Here is a 21,234-nt window from a genome sequence, read left to right as displayed (position 1 = left end):
TGTTTTTGGAAACCGGAGTACCCGGAGAAAATCCACGCAGGCCCGGGGAGAAAATGCAAACTCCACACAGGGATGCGGGAGCTGAAATTGAACCCGGTACCTCTGCACTGTGAGGTTGACGCGCTAACCACTGGACCACCGGCCCGCCTATTCAAGTGTGTTTAATGAATATATACCTGTAGATCAGAGTTACTGACGCACAACATGGCTAAGCTTGGTTAAGCAGTTGGTTTGGTCCCGTTTTATACTTGACAAAATCATCTTGCAGCCTGGATTAAACCCGCATGCAGGCTTGATTAGGCTCCCGGGCAATACTTTTGACACCCCTGGGTTCGATGGATACCGAAAGCAACGTCCAGACAAACAAAATAACTGAAAAATAAGATTACAAGCAACAAAATAAGGACAGATCAGTTAGAAGGGCTGCCACTTCTGCCAAAAGGGAAATCCGGCTTTGGACATTTGCACATGATAGCCAAATGTAGATAAAGCACCGATGCACGTTCAGAGAACTGTGACAGATATGCGAAAGAAGTAACTGTGATTGTGACCGTGTCCACTTGGGGCAGACCACTGAGCCGTGTTACCGGGGTAGAACAGGTCAGACAAATCGGTTTGGTACTGAACCCTCTCTCTCTGCGCTAGCAAAGTTATGCATGGTGTGATCGTTGGACTGAATTGCTCCTACATGTCTCCAAATTGATATAATCTTGCATAGAATTAATTGTGAAAATGAAATAATTGACATTGTTGCATCAACAAGCCGCATGAACAAGAGCACATCTGTTTCTTCAAGACTTGCCCTTTACTCTATTTCACTTGAATATGGTTCATTATAAAATGTATTTTATTGACATCAATTAAGCTATCAGTACAACTAAAATAAAGAATTTGGTCTACAAATCCTTATCTGTTTTGAGAATTTTGTGGTGGTAATTTATTACATCATTGCTTGGTATTTATGAGGACTTTGGTGACAATTGGGGCTTCATACTTCACCTCAGAACCCTTTTTGTAAAAATGTTTCCGTGTCAAACCACCAATTCTGCCTGGTGACATTCGGCAGTTACCAAACATGACAAAGTCTTGAAATGAGGTGGCTTAGGGTTGAGTATAACCTTGTACATTGTGGTGCTCTATCTGAAAAACACCATGAAATAATAAGAACCATGCAGTCCTTTCCCAAACCTGCGTCCTTGGAAAAAAAATAATAAAATAAATAACTCCCATTTCATGTATGTTAGGTGTCAACACCATTGCAAATGCTACAAACAACACGCAGTCACAATGCACCGGCATTAACCCACAACGGAATTGCAAAACACAACACGTGCCTACTGTCTACACCTGAAGTTACCTGCAATGGAAGTGACCACGGCAACAGAAGAGCAGCTTACTTTTACTTGGTTGTTTCTACCTTTGTTCATCAAGCACTTTTGGGACTTTTGTGGACATTGTAGATGCTTTTTAAGTTTCCCCGCATTTTATGTCATGGTCCCCTTTTGCCATTCACTCAAGTGAGGTGGAAGTTCTTTTGCATGTTTATCCCAAAGCGCATTCAGGTATTCCGTTGTTGTTGTGTTGTGGTATTTGTTGCTGTGACATTTGTAATTGTTCTGACCTGTCTTGGCCACCGTTGCATTGTCCAAGTTATCAACTTTCAAGATTCAGGGGATCATTGAGACATATTTGTTGAAAGAAAATACAAAGGGAGTAATTACAAATGTAAATCATTAATGCTTAAGTTCAGCCCGAATATGAAATGTTGCGTTGCCTCACATGTCTCGCATGCTTTTGGTTCGCTAGGGTTACCACACCCGGGGGTTGCTTCAAGTGGATGGAGTAGAGGATCGTTCTCTTCCAACAGAAAAAATAAAATAAAGTTTGCACATCGCTAGTCAACCTGGTGACTGGTGGTTGTTTTGACTGCTAAATGCTATCGAGGTTGACAGTTCCTTCATTGTTTTTATTTCACCTTGCGGTTTGTGTTTGTTTTCCCCTTTTTCTTTTTACTTTATTTGGCTCTGTCTTCTTCTGCTTTCTCAATGCCGCTTGGCTGTCACCACTGCCAAAATTTGACGACAGCAAAGCGCAGCAAAATGGGCAAAGGAACAAACTTTTTCCTTCAAATGTCTCTCACTCGTTAGTGAATGTTGCGTGACCGCCCAAACTACATTGCCTATACAATATATGTAAACGAACCGCCAGAAACGCCAAGCCCATCAATAATCGAGCTACATGATTAGGGCCAAAATGATAATCCCAATTATTTTGAGCAATATTCTGATTCAATAATTTTCCCAACAGGCCGGTCGAAACACCTGACAGTGACTTTCTTTGTGCGATGTCCGCCGTTTGCCCATCGCCGATTACGTTTAGGTGCATGACGGCCGCCGTCTGAGTTGCAGCTGATTTCCCTGACGCTAACCTTGGCAAAGTAGCAACGCAATAAAATGATGACTCCGAACATGAACACAACATAACATTGGCCACCGTAATTAACATATAAATGAACAGTTTCCTTTCTGTCACAATAAAGTAACACATTGATTATATGTAATAAAATTATTGATTCATAACATGACAATTAATACCTGATTTATGACTTAATAAACTTTATGAATTATTCATCATTATATAAGAGTTGTAGAGCGGGAACTGTTAGCAAGGTAAAAGATCTTTTTACACACACACACACACACACAATAAAAATGTCTGAACACATGAAATTTCAATCTATCAAAATATTATGCAGATAATACTTCAGATATTGATCTTGGATAGCAGCAAAAACATGCATGAACATATGATATGGGGGCTTAGGCGTATAATATTCGATTGTGTGCTATTCTCGAGAAATTATACTTAAATTAACTATACTTTTGATACATGTCAGGTGCTAATCATCTCTGTCACATAATGCAAATATTAAACCCACAGCCTAGCAAAATTAGGAACAAAAACAAAGACAAATGTACTGTAGTTCGAAAGTTTCTTTGCAACGGGAAAAAGGCCAAGTGATGAGACAACAAAATTAGGGTGACCTACTTGAAATCAAAATTTAATTTATTGCGACAAGTGATTCTCAAGTACCAAGCCCGCTCTACACAATATGCGGTGGGCCACTCTTGATTTAGCATTATGGTGAGTTATATATGTTCATGTACTTATTATTTGTGCTGTGGTGCTTTCTTATGTTGGTGCATTTCAGTAGGGGCACCAATAATAATGTTACATCAAAATGTAGCTTCCCATTTAATGTTACAAAATACAAAATGCCCCAGTTTTTGTGTTGCTTGTATGATTCATGCACTTTATTTTTTTTCTGTGGTTTGTGTTGCATGCTTAAGCATTTCCATAGTGACCATATGAAAGCATTCTGTTACCCTTGTTGTGGTGTTGGCACTGCTGGAAAAGGTACAGAAAAATACACGGTGGATTGGCATTTGTTGTGTTCGCTTTTTATTACACAGCCCCCCACACACCTGGTCAGTGAAAGGTTGCTGGTCTGCGAAAGGTATGGACCTGTATGATCCGGTCCATGGCGGAAGCAATGCTTGGTGGTCCAGTTTTAAACACTGCTTGCTGAAAGCTAATGATGGATGTATAAGAGGCGCACCAGCAACTGTCTGCTGGTGCGATAAGATGTGATTTACGTATGATTTGTCAACCTCTCCCAAAAATAATCAATGATTAATTGACTATCAAAATAATCATTTGTGTTAGCCCTAAACCAGCGACGGGCATTTTTGGGACATTTTAGTCATGTTACTACTCATCAGTTTCAACACCCAATCTTTGCGACAGTGAAACAAACAAACAAATGACTGTGTTTTTGCCTCTTTCATGGGGACTACTTTGGAAATGTATTCTCATTGAGGTTTTTAGGGAGTTTCCACTGGCTTTTGTTGCAAAAACACAGCATTTATTTTAAAATGAGAAGTTTGATAAACAAATGAGGTCTTGTGCCTAAGTGTTCACTCTTTGCCCCAGAGCCAAAACTTCGTGTTCGTTATGAAATCGGGCCTTTTTTAATTTGAGCTCTTTTCTCATCCGTCGACTACGTTATGTTCTGTTTCGAACATAATTACAGGTTGTCAGTTTTAACCCACAAAACTGGTTTTTGTGTTTTCGAAACTAATTGGATGACATTTAAGTATTTGATTGTCTTTGTTGTCATGTATGTATTTGATGTTTGGCATCGTATGGCTGTGCATACATGTTTTGTAGCCTGGAATAACGACACATCGGACATAAAAGGATTTTCTTTCCCATTCTAATCCACATAGACAGCTCGGCCCTTGTGTTTATTCCCTTCCCGTTCTTTGCACTCATCTCTGAGCTTGCCAGGCCTTTGTATTTCACCTTAGAAAGGTTCCGAAAGGGGATTATACCAGTGATAGAAATGAAAGGGAAAACACGTCCGTCCTTCGGGACCAATGTCAAACATTCATGATGCAATGGATTCTGCTAGTGGTAGCTTTGCTTTGCATATTATCATCGCTGGCGGGTCTTATTAGACAGGAGTTCCTGATGCTTTACAGTTGTCTTTTGCAACTACATCTGCAAACCATTAGTGACTAGAGGTGGCACTCGCAAAGAGATTTATGGTATGAGTAAAATGGGTTCACTTTTCATTTCGATGCACACTATTCATGGAACATAGAGGCAAATACATGGATTTGGAGATCCCGTTAAAGGGCCGAAATCACCATTTAAGCCGGCCGCACAGCAGACCATATCAATATCTGATGCTGTTTTAGCAAAACTGCACCATGAGAGGTGATGTTATATGCTGCAGTATCAATATTTTCTTACAAATTTGCTCATATAATGACTCAGGCTCTATTCAACTGTTACATGCTTAAAACGTATCGGACCCTCATGAGAATATCATTTTTTGATGTTAAACCAGTGAAAGATTATCCTTTTCACTTTAATTGAGGGAAAAATAGAAGCATGTTGTGTTTGTGTTTCTCCTTGACTGAACATTGCATTTTTACACGGAGTAAAAAGAAACGACTTGTCTTTGGGATCAAGGCATTCTTTAACGTCATATTGCATTTTTGTAGCAGGCTCAGGTTTCCTCTTCCAGGCCCAAACAGAACAGCACCAATTTATTTAAAAATAACACTGCAGAGTTATGATGAAGGTGTCAACACAGAAGCCATATCAAGCAGCCTTAGATGGCGAATCACTCTGCCAAACATTTACAGCATATTGACTTGAGGAAAGATTGACTGCAGAACAAAGACATAATAAAGTCGGTTTAGCTGGATTGTATTCTCCTATCTAGAGTACAGTTATACTCTTTCAGCGGTGTTGCGGTGCTAGATTAATATAGCGACCGTATTTCTCTCCCGTAAGCTGTTTGCACCAGTCACTTTGTATAAATCCCTTCAACACAATGCAAGATTTCTTCTCCTTGGGAATAAGAGACCCATTCATTCAGCCGCCCCTGTCACAGCAGCATACATGAATACTTGCCTACCCAGTGGATCCTGCATGACTTTTCTTTCGAACAATACAAAATAAGTAAAATGCTTCTTGTAAGTGGAGAAATAGTCCAAAGGTGAAAAAGTAGTTCTCATAGAACCATTTTTCTGCACTCTTATTTTTTTGCAGATATAGTCAGTGCTAACGTTGTGTTATGGGTAGGTCATATATTAGTCCTGTAATCTACCCCACAGGACCAGGAGCATGTTTGTAAGACATTTGTGTTTAGCTTTTTCTTGCGGCTGGATCTTTGCATTATTCTTAGTTACACATTTATCTCCTTCATCTACTACAGGAATAAAAGAGCACCATCTGTCAAGGAGCAGCATCACAAAATTGTATTAATAAGCCAAATTCTTTTCATATCGGGAGATCTGTTCTTGATTATGTGTTCATTCAAATATACATTTCACAATGTAAGGGTGATTACTATTATAAGGTTCCATATAGGGCTGCATCTGTCGAACGTTTTGGGATTCAGATCCTTAAATGTGATCAAGTAATCGGGTATTCATATGAAGCTATTCATCCATGATTTGAACCACTGTATCCTCACGAGGGTTGTGAGCGAGCTGGAATAATTTGAACATTTATTTTAAACTCTGCTTAGCAGCACACTACAAACCTTAGTGACATTTTGGAAGAATCTCTTCCCGCATTTTGGTCTCTGAGATGAAGTGACGTCCCAAGCCCAATCCACTGACTCTTGCTAGCCTCTATGGGGTCTGAGCTTGAAGCTATCTGTAAGCTGCTGTTAAATGCTGCCAACAGGCGCCATACAATACAACATCAGCATAATTAATGTTCTTTTTAGCGTCCTGAAGTAGTGATTGAACATGATTTCAAGATTACATTGTGTTCTTGATGTCGGTGGGAACAGTTAGTGACAGCAATTTCAAGTGCCCCCCAACTACAGTCAGGAATATAAAGCGTGAGAGCGCGTGATGCGCTGCCAGGAACAACTTCAAAATAAAAGCACCCCAAGGCATTGATGTCCACATGTTATTTGGTAAATTAAGTTTGTTTTGAAGTTGGTTTCTCACTCTGATGGCGGCACGTTAATGTCATTCATAGCATGAACACTTGTTGCTGCAGTTGGCTTGTCTTTTTCCCGTACACTAAATAAATGCATAAACAGGAACCCGAGGCAAAAAAAAAAAAGATGCCTCGAGCATTTCTACCAAAATAATCTAATTACTGAAATACCCATTTCAGCCCTGTCCCTATCTACTCATTTATGTGGGTTCGGCTTTTTTTTTGTGAAAATGATACGACTAAAAATGATTTGCTCCAATTTATTTTGAAAACCATTTCAAACATGTATTGAGAGGATCGTTTAAGGTTAATGTAGCATTGAACTTGAGGCTGTTTAATCCTTAGCTGTGTATTACGCCAACTATGTACTTCCATATTCAATTAAATTTGGAGTGGAGCCTCGGTCTTCAATGTCGATGTTTAAATTATATTTAATGATATCCATGAGGTTTGCGTAATCCTTGAGCAGAAGGGACCATTTGGTTTAAATTAATCACTGGAGTCATATGTCAAAACTAATGAGGTATTTTCTCATTGTTAATGTTATTGCTGAATATATTACTATTTGATTACTCTGGAGGACTCAACAATTTGGTTGCTTAATAATAAGATGTTGAAAGTGCCAGATCACTTAATATGTTCTTTACTGTGCTACCTGACTTAAAATTAGTGTAGTGAAGATGAGAATTGTTCACCACACTGTTTAGACATGTCTATTAGTTGTGAATAGGGTTGCAGCTACATTTGTCAATAGCACAATTGGCTACTAAAAATCAGTACAATAGACAGTAGAACATTGGCAAGATTCCATGCCTTCACAATTGACACTTTCTTTTCTGTCAATGGGTGTGGAAGCGACAGGACGGAAGTGAGCAGAGCTAATCAATGCACAATATACAACTTGAATGTTTTCCTCCACTTTCTTTTAAATATACCAAAAAAAGTGAATTTCTCCATTGTGAGACAAGTAAAGGGTTTTCCTCTTCTTCTTCTTCTAAAAGTTGGCCTCCACATTGAACCCAACACAGTAGTGTTCCATACACTGGAGCAAGGCGCACCCAGGAAACAGTTTGGGGTTTTTTACCACTTGATGAAAGCGCCCCAAACAACAATGAGAAATATTAAGTAGCCTTATATTGTCATGAACAACAATCATAGTTTTGGCAAATATCATAGTCGAGCCCCAGAGACCGTCAGTATGACCGTAAATCCACTGGGCAGACAAAGATGGATATATCATCAGTATTCGTGGACAGCAGCTGCAGACAGACTACAATGACTGCACTGACTGTTTATTTTTATCAGGGCATTAGCAGATTAGGCACTCAAACTAACAAGGTCATCAAACTCAGATGGCGGTAAGCAGCAGACCTCTGCTGAGCAGCTGGCAGCAAGAGATGAGATTTGGTACGTTACAGTGGGTTTTGCGTTTCGCCTGCTCCCTTGACGACAGACCAGCGTGACTTATTAGTGCTTTGGATAATATTAAGGATGGAAAGAATAAGAATAATGGTGATTTATTATTTATTTACCCTTTTGTGGCATGCTCACAGAAGACTTATCGCATCACTCAGACCCAAGTGGGTTCAAGACTGAAGTGATCTTGACAATTCACTGAATAGATGTTTGTCACTGTAACTGTTGTATGTTAGTTGCTCCATGGACAGCACTTTGTGTTCAGCGATGGCTGTTTGAAAGTGCTCTATATATACATTTGAGTTGTAAGGGGGGGAAAAACGTTTCTTGACCTGGGCACTCCGCCAGGACCTTGTGAGTTTTCTTTCAGTGGAATTAAATTGGCATATGATGCTGATAACAAGCTGTTGTATGTCTTCTGGAAACCCATTTTGGTTTCCTGTAATCCCGGAACTGCTAAAATTCATCCATCCATTTTCCAATCCGCTTTATCCTCACAAGGGCCGCGGCGGGTGCTGAAGCCTATCCCAGCCATCTTCGGGCAGTAGGCGGGGGACACCCTGAACCGTTTGCCAGCCAATCGCAGGGCACACAGAAACGAACAACCATGCACACTCACACCTAGGGACAATTGAGAATGTTCAATCAGCCTGCCGTGCATGTTTTTGGATTGTGGGAGAAAACCCACGCAGGCACGAGGGGGAACATGCAAACTCCACATAGGTAGGCCAGAGCCGGGATCGAACCCCCAACCTCTGCACTGTGAGATTGACACTCTCTTTCTCTCCCTCTCTCTCTCTCTCTCTCTCCCTCTCTCTCTGTATGTACTGTATGTGTGTGTGCGTGTGCGTGTTAAAGTTGTTGGTGTCAATGATGACAGCCTCTCAATTTCTTGCCTGGTTTCCCTTTGCTGTTAGATAACATTTAGGACTGCAGAGCGAACTGACAAGAAAGAAATCCATGTGGCCTCAGCTCAGTTTATCTGGATTTCTTCTCTCAGCACAGCCTCCCTCCATGTTTGACGCGAGTGCATGACCTTGACAAGAATGTAGCTCATTGTTGTTTTCAAGTGAACTGTGATCAGAGTTTGATGAAGAGGAATGGGCAAAGAGGGGATACCAAGAGTGCAGAGTAGAATCCTGTGAATAAAATGCTCACATCTGTTTGATCGGAACCAATGTTTTTATTCTTTTACGGTCCGTTTATTAACTGTGACGAAAACATTTTGTCCCTAAGATTGAATACAAAATAAATGAGTTGTTTGTTTCGCTGGCTTGCGGTGTTTTGTTTTCCACTAAATACCCTATAAATTAAGTTGACGTTGTCAGCAAACTTCCAGCTCTACTCACTCGAATGCGCTTAAAACGCAACCCCCTCTTTTATTTTACAAACAATGTCAGGCATTGCTTGAAGGCAACACGCTGAGCCAGGAAGAGGAAAGAATTAGGTCGGCAAGGTCATGTTGAACCAGGGCAAGTGGAAAGTATACCAAACCACCTGCCGAGTGTTGGGTCAGTCAACCACGGAACCTTTTGCCTTCCATTTCTATGCAACAGTGCAAGCGTTATAAGAAAGGGAAAAAAGGGACATTGTGAATTCAGTGCAGCGTAAAGATGCAACTGCCTTTTTGCAAATGATTACCTCTTGACGCTTGACTTTTATTTAAGCTTGTTCAAAGTTCTGCCCGAGGCAGTAATAATACACAGACCTGGTAGAAGTTTGGACATCAAGGGCCCTTCAGTTTTCTTTGCAATATGTGGCTCTGAACCTTACGAAGTGTCACAAAGTATGGGTGGACATTTAAAATGGATACTGCTGAAAGATGTATTTATAACGCCATGGAGTTTTGTTCCCAGACTGAAATCAAGCATGGAGGAGAGTTAATTGTGAATAAATTGTCCCTTAATAGCAATAAAACCGAATATATGGTTTGAAGGGATCAAAAAATATATACAAAACAATTCTAATGTCAATATTGAATTGGTTTTTGAAACAAGATTCCTTGAAGAAGATGAATGGTAAAATGGATGGACACCATAGCAACTACATCTGCCAGATCCGGCCCGCCACATCATTTGATGAGGCCCACATAAGCAAACCATGTGCATTAAATTAAAAATTGCCTTTTACTTTTAAAAACGTTGAAATATTGCAGACAGTGTTTTGTTATCTATCCCACCCACTTTAAAATAAATTAAATCATATTTCAACAAACAGTTTTTACCAATTTCAAAATGTGTTATTCATCAATTTGTTGTACTGTCGACGTATTATGAGGCGATCATACATTTGATTTCACAGCCCTAACGGCCGTCCAAAGGAAACCCAAATGATTATATCGCCTATGGCACAACTGAGTTTGATACCCCTGTTGTAGAGTGTCCTCAATGATGACAGACTAAACAAATAAATACACAAACAAATTAACTGAACAAAAAATGAAGTCGGTCAACCCTCAACATACTTCAGTGCTGCTATACTGAATATGATATTCACATCTTTCAATGGCATTTGTGTGCACTCTTGACAGCAACATGACTATTTTTATACCCAGTATTTAACTGTGTTGGCAGCTCGAGGATTACTGAGGCTTGTGATACAAACAACACCACAAGGATTCCGATCGGACAGGCTCATAAACCGAGACGACCACCGGGCTGCTGTCAGCTGCACGTCATGGTGAAAAAGGGCTTGTAGCTCTCAGGCCAGCTAGAGCAGTGGCAGATGACTGGTCGCCAATCAATTATGACTCTCTAAATGGGGCATTGAGTGTTCGCTCCCTGAACGTCTTCTTTGTGAACCACAAGACCAATCACAGCCAACGCTAATCATGTTTTTTTACAGTAGAATGATTATTTATGAATCTCAGCTCACTTAAGTATATGACTAGCTAATCCAATTTGGGCTTGTCGAGTTAGTCCATTGACTTTTGTATGACATTGATAGACAACATGGTGTAGCAGGAGTAGGAGTTATTTTATGTTTTACAGGTCACATTGACCGCATCGTAACTGGGCAGCCTGGGGGTCTCCACTTACCTTGATTTTGCCCTTTGGTCTTTTGTGCTGTGTATGGATGTATCTTTTTCTCCCCCATCACTTTTACTTCCCATCTTGCTTGCTGCTAGAAGAGACATCCCTTGGCTAATGTTTGTTCTTGTATTAGCATTTGCAGATGTCTCCACAGGAGTTGCCTTATATAACCTCGACAAGGAGATGTCTCATAAGATAGGCATGAAGGAGCTTTCATGTTTATTCGCTATACTAAAAGTCCTTATAAACCTATTTATACTTGGCATCTATGGAATGAATATCTTAAGGCTACGCTTCGTTTCCCGAGCACCGTACACAATTAGTCCAATGCCTAGACGCACTTTCTCATCGTACTGTATTGAATGAGAAACCGTGTCAAAACAGCATTAAGTCTTTACAAGTGGTGGCCCGTGATCCAGGTTGTGTGCCTCTGTCAGAAGCGGTACTGTACTGGCACCATGTATTGGATTGGATAAAACTTTATTGTCAAATGTACTATATGTGTAACATGTAACATACAGCACAGATGAAATTTCTTCCCTCTCAACATAAAACAAGAGGAGCCGCTGCGGGTCCACGCCGCCATCAAAATACATTTATTGTGTATGCTTTTGTTATCTGTTGGGGGATATTGCAGTTTAATCCCAGGGAGCTGAAGCAACGTGGGGTACTTTTACATGCTCCACGAAGGTTCCAAATCTGCAATTGTTTTAGTGTGTGGCTGTCCACAAATAATGTGCATGCTGGACACCACTTAGCTTCACCTCACATTTATTTTTGCAACTTGCATTTAGATCTGCAATGTTTTTTTAAAACAAGAGCAAGGACGGACGGATGGACAGGCAGGAAAAAGTGGGTGGCAAGAAATTATCGCGAGAAAGTAATGAAAACAAACAGTGTTCTGTCTCCCTCATGTTAAGATATCCTTTATTTTCCCACACTGGGGAAATTTACAAGCACCATCAAACATGCCAAGGTTCAGCAGTGATGTGTAAATAACTGGTGTTGCAGAGATGATTCTCTCCGACCTGTGACAGCAGTCTTGTGTGACTATGCAACCATGACAATGGCATTCATTGATAGCAACATGTGTTTTGTATCTAACAGGGATATTACATTGGAACGAGGGCCTATGATACAGACTTGACTTTTGGAAGTCTGTCCTGTATTTCAGGAATGTTTCAAAAGTCAAGGGTTAACAACTCGTGTGTGTACACTGAACTAAAGGGTGTGTTATAGCAAGTCATCTGTAATTTTGCACTGAAGACCAACATATGTGGATGTTTTGGAGTTGATGCCGATTCCAATCAGTGTTTTTTGTCGCAAAAAAAAAATACTGATTACAGAGGATTTGGCTGATTAATTAAAAACATATGTAATCTATAAAATTTATTTTTTGTCCTTTATCTCCAAATATCATATTTTCCTGAAAACTACATGAAGTTAAAGGAAACGTTGGATTTGTTCGAAACATTCATGTTTTCTGTAGAACACAAACAGAATTTTAAAAAGCAAAATGAAATATAAGATAAGATAAGATAAGATATCCTTTATTCGTCCCACACTGGGGAAATTTACAGCCTCCAGCAGCAAGAATGTATGTAGAAAGAAGAAAGGAGACAGAGAAAAAAATAAAATACAAACGTCCAATTGCCAGAAAGTCCTAATCAGTATATGTTTACATTACAAGGAATAGAGTGCCGCACAAATATTTAAATTGAATACAGCAGGGCTTCAAGTAACATTCAGTAATACCTACTCTTTAACCAGGGTTTTACAATCACAAATTGGTCATCAACTTCTAAAGCAGGGGTGTCCATAGTTGGTCCTCAAGGGCCGCTGTCCAGCCCGTTTTCCAGCTCTCCAAGGAGCAACGCACCTAATTGAAATCATCAGGATCATTCTAATGCTGCTTCAGAGCTGGCTGATGAGCTGATCATCTAAATCTGGTGTGTTGCAGCCGGGTGGGAAGGAAAACAGGCAGTATGGTGGCCCTCCAGGCCCGGAGCTGGACATGCATGTTCTAAAGGCACCGCTTTATCCAACTGTAGTGTCTCAGTTTGAACACTTGGGGGTACCACAAAAAATGACGACATTATGTCCAATAATTAATTACTGTAGGTCTGTGTGTTGAGCTAATGCACAGATGGTGAAATCTGTCACTAATGAAGCAGAATCCGTGTCGGTGTGTTGGTGGTGTTTGTACATGTTTAAACAAGGTGATGTGCATATATCTAGTAGAGAAATTGCCTACCTCTGTGGAAATGAACCTCATTGATAAACAATTTCTAATTTACTCACGCCAGCACTAATAGCCACACACAGTATGAGGAGCACAAATCAGGGGTCCCCAACTGTCGGTCCGCGGACCGGTACGGGACCACTGCCCATTTGCAACCAGGCTGCACAAAGACAGACCTGCAAGCTGTGAGCAAATTTACTCCCATCAGACGTGACGGAAATGTGCTCGACTCTTGCCAAACAGAGTCCCCCTCCTCATGGTTTGAAATAAACAGAATCCACCAAAAAATGAAGAAATATGAATAAATAAAGAATCAGGAAACAGAAAGTAAGAGCAACAAATTAGCTAAACTTACAGCAAACGCGCAGCTGATGGGCTGCCGTGACTTTCGATGATGAAGCCATTTGGGCAAGAGAAGTTCCTTTCCTTGTGGGATCGCCCGAGCGACATGGAGGAAGAAGTTTTTGTTCATGGCATGTCATCAAAAACAAGGCAATACAAGAAAACTGTTGAATCAATTGAACCAGTAGCAACCAAGTGATCAAGTGGAAAGCATGAACATGAGCCCAGCCTGCCTGCCCAATATGACCCATGAATTAGCAGTTTAGTCGCTCATCACGAGAATCCATCGTGTCATCTTTTGTGCAGTCACATTTGCAATTAGCAATGATGCTAACGGCATATGTCGGATTATGTTACCATTGTAAGGCATATTTCGGTCAAAGTTGCGAACCAGCCCCCTGCCGCTGCCGTTGAAGCAACGTGTCCCCGTTGATGCTGCGATCCCCGTGGAGGAGCGAGTGCATTGCTTCGGCGGCGGCAATGGTTTGGAACACAGCTTAACGAATCAAACAAAGTGATTACGAGCACAACACAAAGATACAATATGTGAGACACAACAAGGGAAGGGGCTCGGTAAGACTGTGATGATGCGCAGCTGATCAGCTCACGGGATAAATCCACTCGGGCTGTCTTTGGTCAATGTCACGCCGGGAACCAATCACACGTCTTGTTTGTATGGGCATGTCCAAAGCCTTTGAGTCGTTCCGCATGTAGGTTGCACAACAACCTGAAAATACACATCTTTCTGCAATATGGCTGTCAATATGGCTGTATTTTTTTTCCATTTAAAAACTGACTTGACTCGTGACTGACTTAACACCGGTGGCCTTACTGCCAACTTCCACGGGACAGGGGTAAAAATATCAAAATCTATTCTTCGAACAAGACAAGAAACGGGATACAAACCACTCGTCAGGAAAAATAATCTGAAGATCAGATTGGATCTTGAAGTCGTGGTGAGCCACAAAGGTTTTGTACTGATGGGATGAAGATTAACCTCGACCAAAGTGATGGAGAGGCCAAAGTATCGAGAAAGAAAGGATCTGCTTAGGATCCAAAACATACAAGCTTATCTAAGAAGCATGGTGGAGGAAACGTCATGGCTTGGGCTTTCATGGCTTCTGCTTCTGGAACCTGCTCACTAGCCTTTATTGATTCATCAGTGGTAAAAAGTGGAAGGTCTTAGACTGGCCAAGTAAATAACTGACCCTCAACCCAAGAGAGCCCCCCGCATTTGAGCTTCTAAAGAAGTGACTGAAGAGAGAAACCACCAGGGGCAAAAAAAAAAGAAGTGAAAGAGGCTGCAGTCATGGCCTGCAAAAGTATTCGAAATGGAGAATGCAACAGTGTGGGTCGCTGGATTGATGCTCTCATTGCAAGTTCTAGTTATTTCACCAAATAGTGAATGGCATTCATTTAATAACGTCTCTCGTAATATTTGTGCTCACTTGGGTGGGTACCAACAATTGTTTCTTTGTCCTGAGTTGTAAAAAGCATGACATCTCAGCTGCAATTCAGAACTGAGGTCTCATATTCACCTTTTCATCTGAAACCCAAATATCTTAAGAATTAAATAAAAAACAAAACAACACGGGCCTTTGATGTGCCAGTACTTTTGGACTCTTTTTGTATTGTTTTACCTGGAGTTCATTGATTGTGCCACATTTATAGACATTTATACATTTTGTGTTATTGTTTTTCTCCTCCAAGTAAACCATGACTTTAGATGTGTGTAAAATAGTGAGTGACATCTCACTCAAATCCTCCACGCGAGTTGTAATGCTCACCGCGGGAATTCCAAATTTGAGTTATTGGTAACAGGACCATCAAAGGGACTGTATTTAAGTGATATATGTCCCGCATCATAAAGAAGTCAAAGTTTTACTATGGTTTTATTTTAGTAAATGAGTATACATGTAGGGCGGCCCGGTATCCAGTGGTTAGCACGTCGGCTTCACAGTGCAGAGGTACCGGGTTCGATTCCAGCTCCGGCCTCCCTGTGTGGAGTTTGCATGTTCTCCCCGGGCCTGCGTGGGTTTTCTCCGGGTGCTCCGGTTTCCTCCCACATTCCAAAAACATGCATGGCAGGCTGATTGGACGCTCTAAATTGTCCCTAGGTGTGAGTATGAGTGCGGATGGTTGTTCGTTTCTGTGTTCCCTGCAATTGGCTGGCAACCGATTCAGGGCGTCCCCCGCCTACTGCCCGAAGACAGCTGGGATAGGCTCCAGCACCCCCGCGACCCTCGTGAGGATCAAGCGGCTCGGAAGATGAATGAATGAGTATACATGTATGTGTACTGCATTGTAAATGGTTCGGGTAAGGGACAACACATGGCACATCAGCAAATGTACACATGATTTTTTTATTTATTTGTATTTTTTTTTATACCCATGTCGATGGGCTAAAATCACACACTTTATTCAAAAGGCAGATGAATCGGTCAGGTCCACGCTATTCAGCATGATTAGTTAGCATTGCTTCATTAATAAATTTGCTCCAGTAGGAAGCTGACGAGTGACAATTTTTCGAAATCATTGCTTTGTAGCCCACATCAATGTCCACGATCCATTTCGGAGTCTTTAGAGTAATGAACAAAATCAATCTGAAGTTAACGGGGCAGACATTGTGTGCGTTATAGTGTAATTGTGGGCGATGTAGAGAGCTTGCCCATGTTTCTCTTCCAATGCAATGTGGTTTTTACACTAACAACACAAAGTTCACTGGCTCTTTGTCAGTTAAATATTACTGTTGCCCAGTGTGGGTCGATGGTTTGGGGTTTCAGTAAGAACGTGTTGGCGTGACACTCGAGCAATATGGTTTGGGGAAGTTTTTAAAATGAACTTGTGAAGTCTTGTGAAAAGGGAAGATCGCTTGGCATTTTGCATGAGTTTGTAGATCCTTGCATTAGCTTTAGTCCTTTGCGTCACATCAAATCTGAACAAAATCTGTGTGAAATAATTGAATAACAGAACGGAATTTAACTACAGTGCCGTGAAGTATTGTGCCCTCTTCTCTTCAAAGATCAGCAAAGGAATTTAAATATCAGGCAGAGCTGCGGCCAGTAAAAATACAGATTTGTCATGGTCATCTTGTTTATGAAGGAAAAAGAAACTATTCTAAACTTTCTAAATTACTTGGCTCTGTCTGAAAAAGCCCCCTAAACCTCACAACAGGTTGGGCCACCCTCAGCAGCAACACCTGACATGAAGCATTTTCTATAACTGGTAATGAGTCGGTTACATCTCTGTGAAGGTATTTTGGCCCGCTTTTGCCTGCAGCAACAGTGAAGGCTGTTTTTTTCCCTCCCTTTTGTTTTTATAACCCATTCAGAAGTTAACTTTCTGACATTGTTTTGGATTGTAGTGCTGGTTCAGAACCCATACTTGGGTCGCAAACTATTCTGATAAAGAGCAAAATCAATGGTATAGCAAAATGTATTTGTTCTCCTTATTTTCAAGAAAGATTGCTTGGTGGTGAATCTTATTTGGTGGACCAGTGCCACAGAGCTCTCATCTGGCAGGATTTCTTGTCTCATAAACTCATCGCTCCACATAATGCATCAGAAACTGTTCCACAGTCATTAAGATGTCATTGGGCTTGGCTCTGAAATCTGGCTGTGTGTGTGTGTGTGTGTGTGTGTGTGTGTGTGTTTGGAGAAGCAGGAAGTTATGGGTAATAATATCGTTGGAGAAAAACAGTGATCGCGCATATTCAAGTATCGGGACTCATTCTTGGCATGTGCTCAAAATGGTTGTACACTTACTCTGTCTGGAAAAAAAAATGTCTCATTGTATCCTCAGCCTCATGTCACTCTAGCTATTAAATCACCACTTGTCTTCCTGTCTCGCTTCCCTCCACCCACACACTTGACTAGCGCCAGTGCACTCCATCAGTTGCTCCCCGATGACTCGCTCCTCCCTTCCTGTCCTTTTCCTTCTCCACGTAGGCCGACTGTCTCTTCATTGCTGTCACAGTGTCAGAGCAGGTGGAATCAATTGCTGACCCTGTGCACCCAGCGGCCTCACCACAACTAGCGTTTTAAGTGAGGGATTTAATGAGTGATCACTCTGCGAGATAACTGCTGGCATGGGTCACACTCGCCTGTGTGCCAGGGAAGGCGTATCCGACCAAACCTGCATTATAAAGGCAATCCTGGCCTCCTCTTAATGCTATTCAGCTCTATAGTTGGATGATATTGCTGCTTTAACTCCTCATTACTGACCACATTTCATACCACAGTGTAATCCATGCACAATTTTCACATCCGCTAACTGTGGCATTCCTTGGGTATATCGAAGCATTATCTCTGGATGTGTTTACATCATGGTTCATCATTTTCTCACGGGTCCCTGGTTGCTCTAAACACGATTTCTTTCCACCCCTTGCAGATGGAATCGCCTGTCTCAACACCAGTCCCTCCCCCTCTGCATCTTTTGGCTGCAGTAGGCAACAATGAGATTGCCTCGCCATGTGAACAGATAATGGTGCGTACACGTTCAGTAGCAGTGAACACATCCGATGTGGCCCTATCCACGGAACCCGAGTGCTTAGGACCCTGTGAACCCGGTACAAGTGTCAATCTCGAAGGCATTGTGTGGCAAGAAACCGAAGACGGTAAGTGCACCTTTGTATCACGGCGAGAAACAAATTTGGTGTGGTGTGATAATGAGTAAAGAATCCAAGTATCTTGAGTTGTTTAAAAATAGGTTGTTTTTTGACAATGATTTGTGTCGGTGCAAATGTTTTTGTGACTCAGCGGTGCTCTTGTTCAACATCATTTTGGTGAGTCGAAAATGAAACAACCTCATATTTTGAGATAATGTGCGGCTGGGAACCATTGGAATCGAGAGACTTGGAGCAATTCCGCTTTTCAAGTGCTGGCCAGTCTGTTGGAAAATGAGGCTGGGATTGTCTTGAGCTATAAAACCTGTGCTGTGAGTGTCATTGTTTTTTCACTGCAAACACTGGCCTGCTCAATTTGGTTTGGCACGGCGATTCAGCACATTTTTATGTTTGTGTCACAATACAGTTGCTTGAAACTGCGTATTAAAAGCAAAAGTCCTGGTTATTAAAACAAACAAAAAAAGGGTATAGGAAAAAAAAAGGAATTATTGCTGTCTGGCCCATGGCTGCCTCTTATGCACCAATAAAAAATCATTTCATGTGCTAAGGACCTGAATTTGAATTGCTTGCATCTTTACAATAACAACATAGGTGTGAAGGCGTGATGTGGAAAAAAAAAAAAAGAAATTCCAACTATGGAAGGTTTTACACTCCTTGGAAGGCTTTCAAAAAGTTTTAGAGTGTGTCAGTGGGAAATGTGGTTTATTCATCAAGGAGAACATTGGTGAGGTCAGACACTGATGTTGAATGCGAGGACGTAGCTCGCCGCGCTTGTTTTCAGCATTTTCTTCATAATGGGCTCACATTTTACAGCTTTTAGTTCCTTTCAAATGAATTTGGTTGCACTTTCTTTTTAGTGTGTTTTTTTTTAAGAAGGATGAATACGTCATTCTAACCCTGGTGCGCACCAAACAATTGGACAGAGAGAGCTGAAAGAGTCGGGTCTTGGTCGGATTTTTAATGAACTTTAGTGCCATTCGGGTCAGTTCATCAAAAAGATGATATGCGGCCTAGTGTTGAAATTAGATCAGAAGGCAAAGAAATCCTGAATCAATAATGGCTAAGTCTGATACAGTGCTACTTGACTGCGACATGTAAGTGTCGATGCGAGAAGAGGATGCCCTGTTGTCCTTCATTATCATTTCAGATGCTCTTTGTAACACAGATGTCCTGACTGGGTGAAATATGGTCTTGAAATAAAATCCTCAACCCTCCCTTTCCCCCCTGAAAAAAAAAAGTCTGATTGTCGATTTTAATCACTTTTATTCCCCCATCAATAAAAGAAAAAAAAAAGAATGACAGTGACATTATTCTAAACTTTGAAACAATGTCCCTTTTAAAGTAGCCCACACTAAATGAGTAATTTAACATCATTAAATTCACAAAAATATTCCCTTTGGGATTAATATTTAGTCAAAACGGTCACTGAATTTAATGAATAAAACGTGCCGCTTCCAAACAAACCCCAACTCCCATTTGGTCACCATTTTGTTGTCATGTGTAAACAGTCCGTGTTAGCAGGCTACAGAAGCAACTGGGAAGTGAGTGGGGAGCACCTTTTGGAGGGGTGTAAACTGGGCAACGTTTGCTTCATTTGCTCAATTGGCATGAATGAGTTCGGAACTAAGAATAAATAAGTGCGTACCTTGTACAGCTACAAACTGGGCCAACTCGTTCTGTGCTCAGTCCTCAACAAGAACTGTTGTTGCCTTTGGCTTGCATGCTTCTTGTACTGTGAATGAATGTATTCATCAATGACATAGCTGAGCTGCATACTCCGATTTACAATTCCAATATTTTTTCTTCGATCATTGGGGACAAAGTCTTGAAAATGAAATGAACAAATCTGTAAAACACTTCCTGTGTGTTAGGCAGTATTCTGCACTCCACTATTTATTGAAGACATTTTTAAAAAGGTGAGCCAAATAATTTCCCCCTTCGCCTCCCAACACATAGCCAGTGAATTCCCCCACACACGGTAAGGCATCAACAGATCATCCTGCGTTATGAAGTCCAATAATGAGTTGTTTCCATCGAGGCCACCTCCTTTACCACTTGTGATTTTTCTTCCAGCCCAGGGCTATCTTGACACATTCTTTTTCTTTTCTGCTACCAAGATTCCTGCCATTCACCCCTTGACTGTTCTTCAGGCGAACTGAGAGCGAGTCAGGCAAAGGCCTGCGGCAGGGGTGGCAGTTACACAAGGAGACTTCTGTTAGTGACACAAACATGGCCCAGGGCCAACATCAGCACTGCATTTGCCTTTCCTTATTCTTTGCCTCTGACAATGTGACTGCCCCCACCTCTTCTCGGCATGTCACCCTCCCCTCCCAGTTAAAGTTTGTCCTTTTCATGCACTCTTGAAAATGCTATTTTGGCTAAAGCAGGCTGTGGATTGGTCGACTGAGTCGCATGGGGGAAATACTTTCAGTGGTTTTTAAATGTTACGGTGGGAAACTACTGTAGCGGTTGTGTTGAAAGGGGCTTGGTGGGGTGGAGGTACTTGGGGATTTAACTGTCCAGGGGTAAGCCATGTCGTAGAAACCACCAGGATCAATTTCACTACCGTATTTTCCGGACTATAGCCATACTTTGAACCCTGCTGATTTTGGATTGGATTGGATAAACTTTATTGTCAAACGTACTGTATGTGTAGCATACAGCAAAGATGAAATTTCTTCCCTCTCAACAAACAAGAGGAGCCGCTGCGAGTGTCCGCGCCGCTATCAAAAGAAAAGTTAACCAAAAAAAAAAAAAGACAAAATAATACAAAACAACACGAGACACAGACAATCGTGCACTCTTAGCCACTTTCCTCCATACACTTTGTTGTCTGAAGCAGTTATAGATGAAAGAGGAATTTTAATGTGACAATAGATTTATCCATATTCTTGTCACATCTGACCAATAAAATGACAGAACATGTCACAGTTGACGACTGCAACTGGCCAAGTCTGGCCTCAGACTGAATATTCGTCAGTCATTTGCAGTTGGAGTGCGCACACAGGCTGTGAAAGATAAATCAGAAGTGTGCATGCGTAGCGATA

The 21,234-nt window shown here is 41.3% G+C and overlaps 1 protein-coding gene across 5 annotated transcripts in view; it reads left to right on the top strand.

The window, feature by feature from the left end:
- The window catches only part of znf609b (zinc finger protein 609b), a 91,495-nt gene that overhangs the window by 41,599 nt on the left and 28,662 nt on the right, over nt 1-21,234 (top strand). For all 5 annotated transcript variants that reach the window (XM_052063031.1, XM_052063033.1, XM_052063032.1 and 2 more), the window contains one exon: nt 17,953-18,178. In XM_052063031.1, the coding sequence (XP_051918991.1) occupies nt 17,953-18,178 (226 nt within the window). The remainder of the gene's footprint in view (nt 1-17,952; nt 18,179-21,234) is intronic.

This window comes from Hippocampus zosterae, chromosome 4, assembly GCF_025434085.1.
Source record: "Hippocampus zosterae strain Florida chromosome 4, ASM2543408v3, whole genome shotgun sequence".
Lineage (NCBI taxonomy): Eukaryota > Metazoa > Chordata > Actinopteri > Syngnathiformes > Syngnathidae > Hippocampus > Hippocampus zosterae.
Note: the sequence above shows the minus strand (reverse complement) of the source record. Positions and strands in the feature narration are given on the sequence as shown.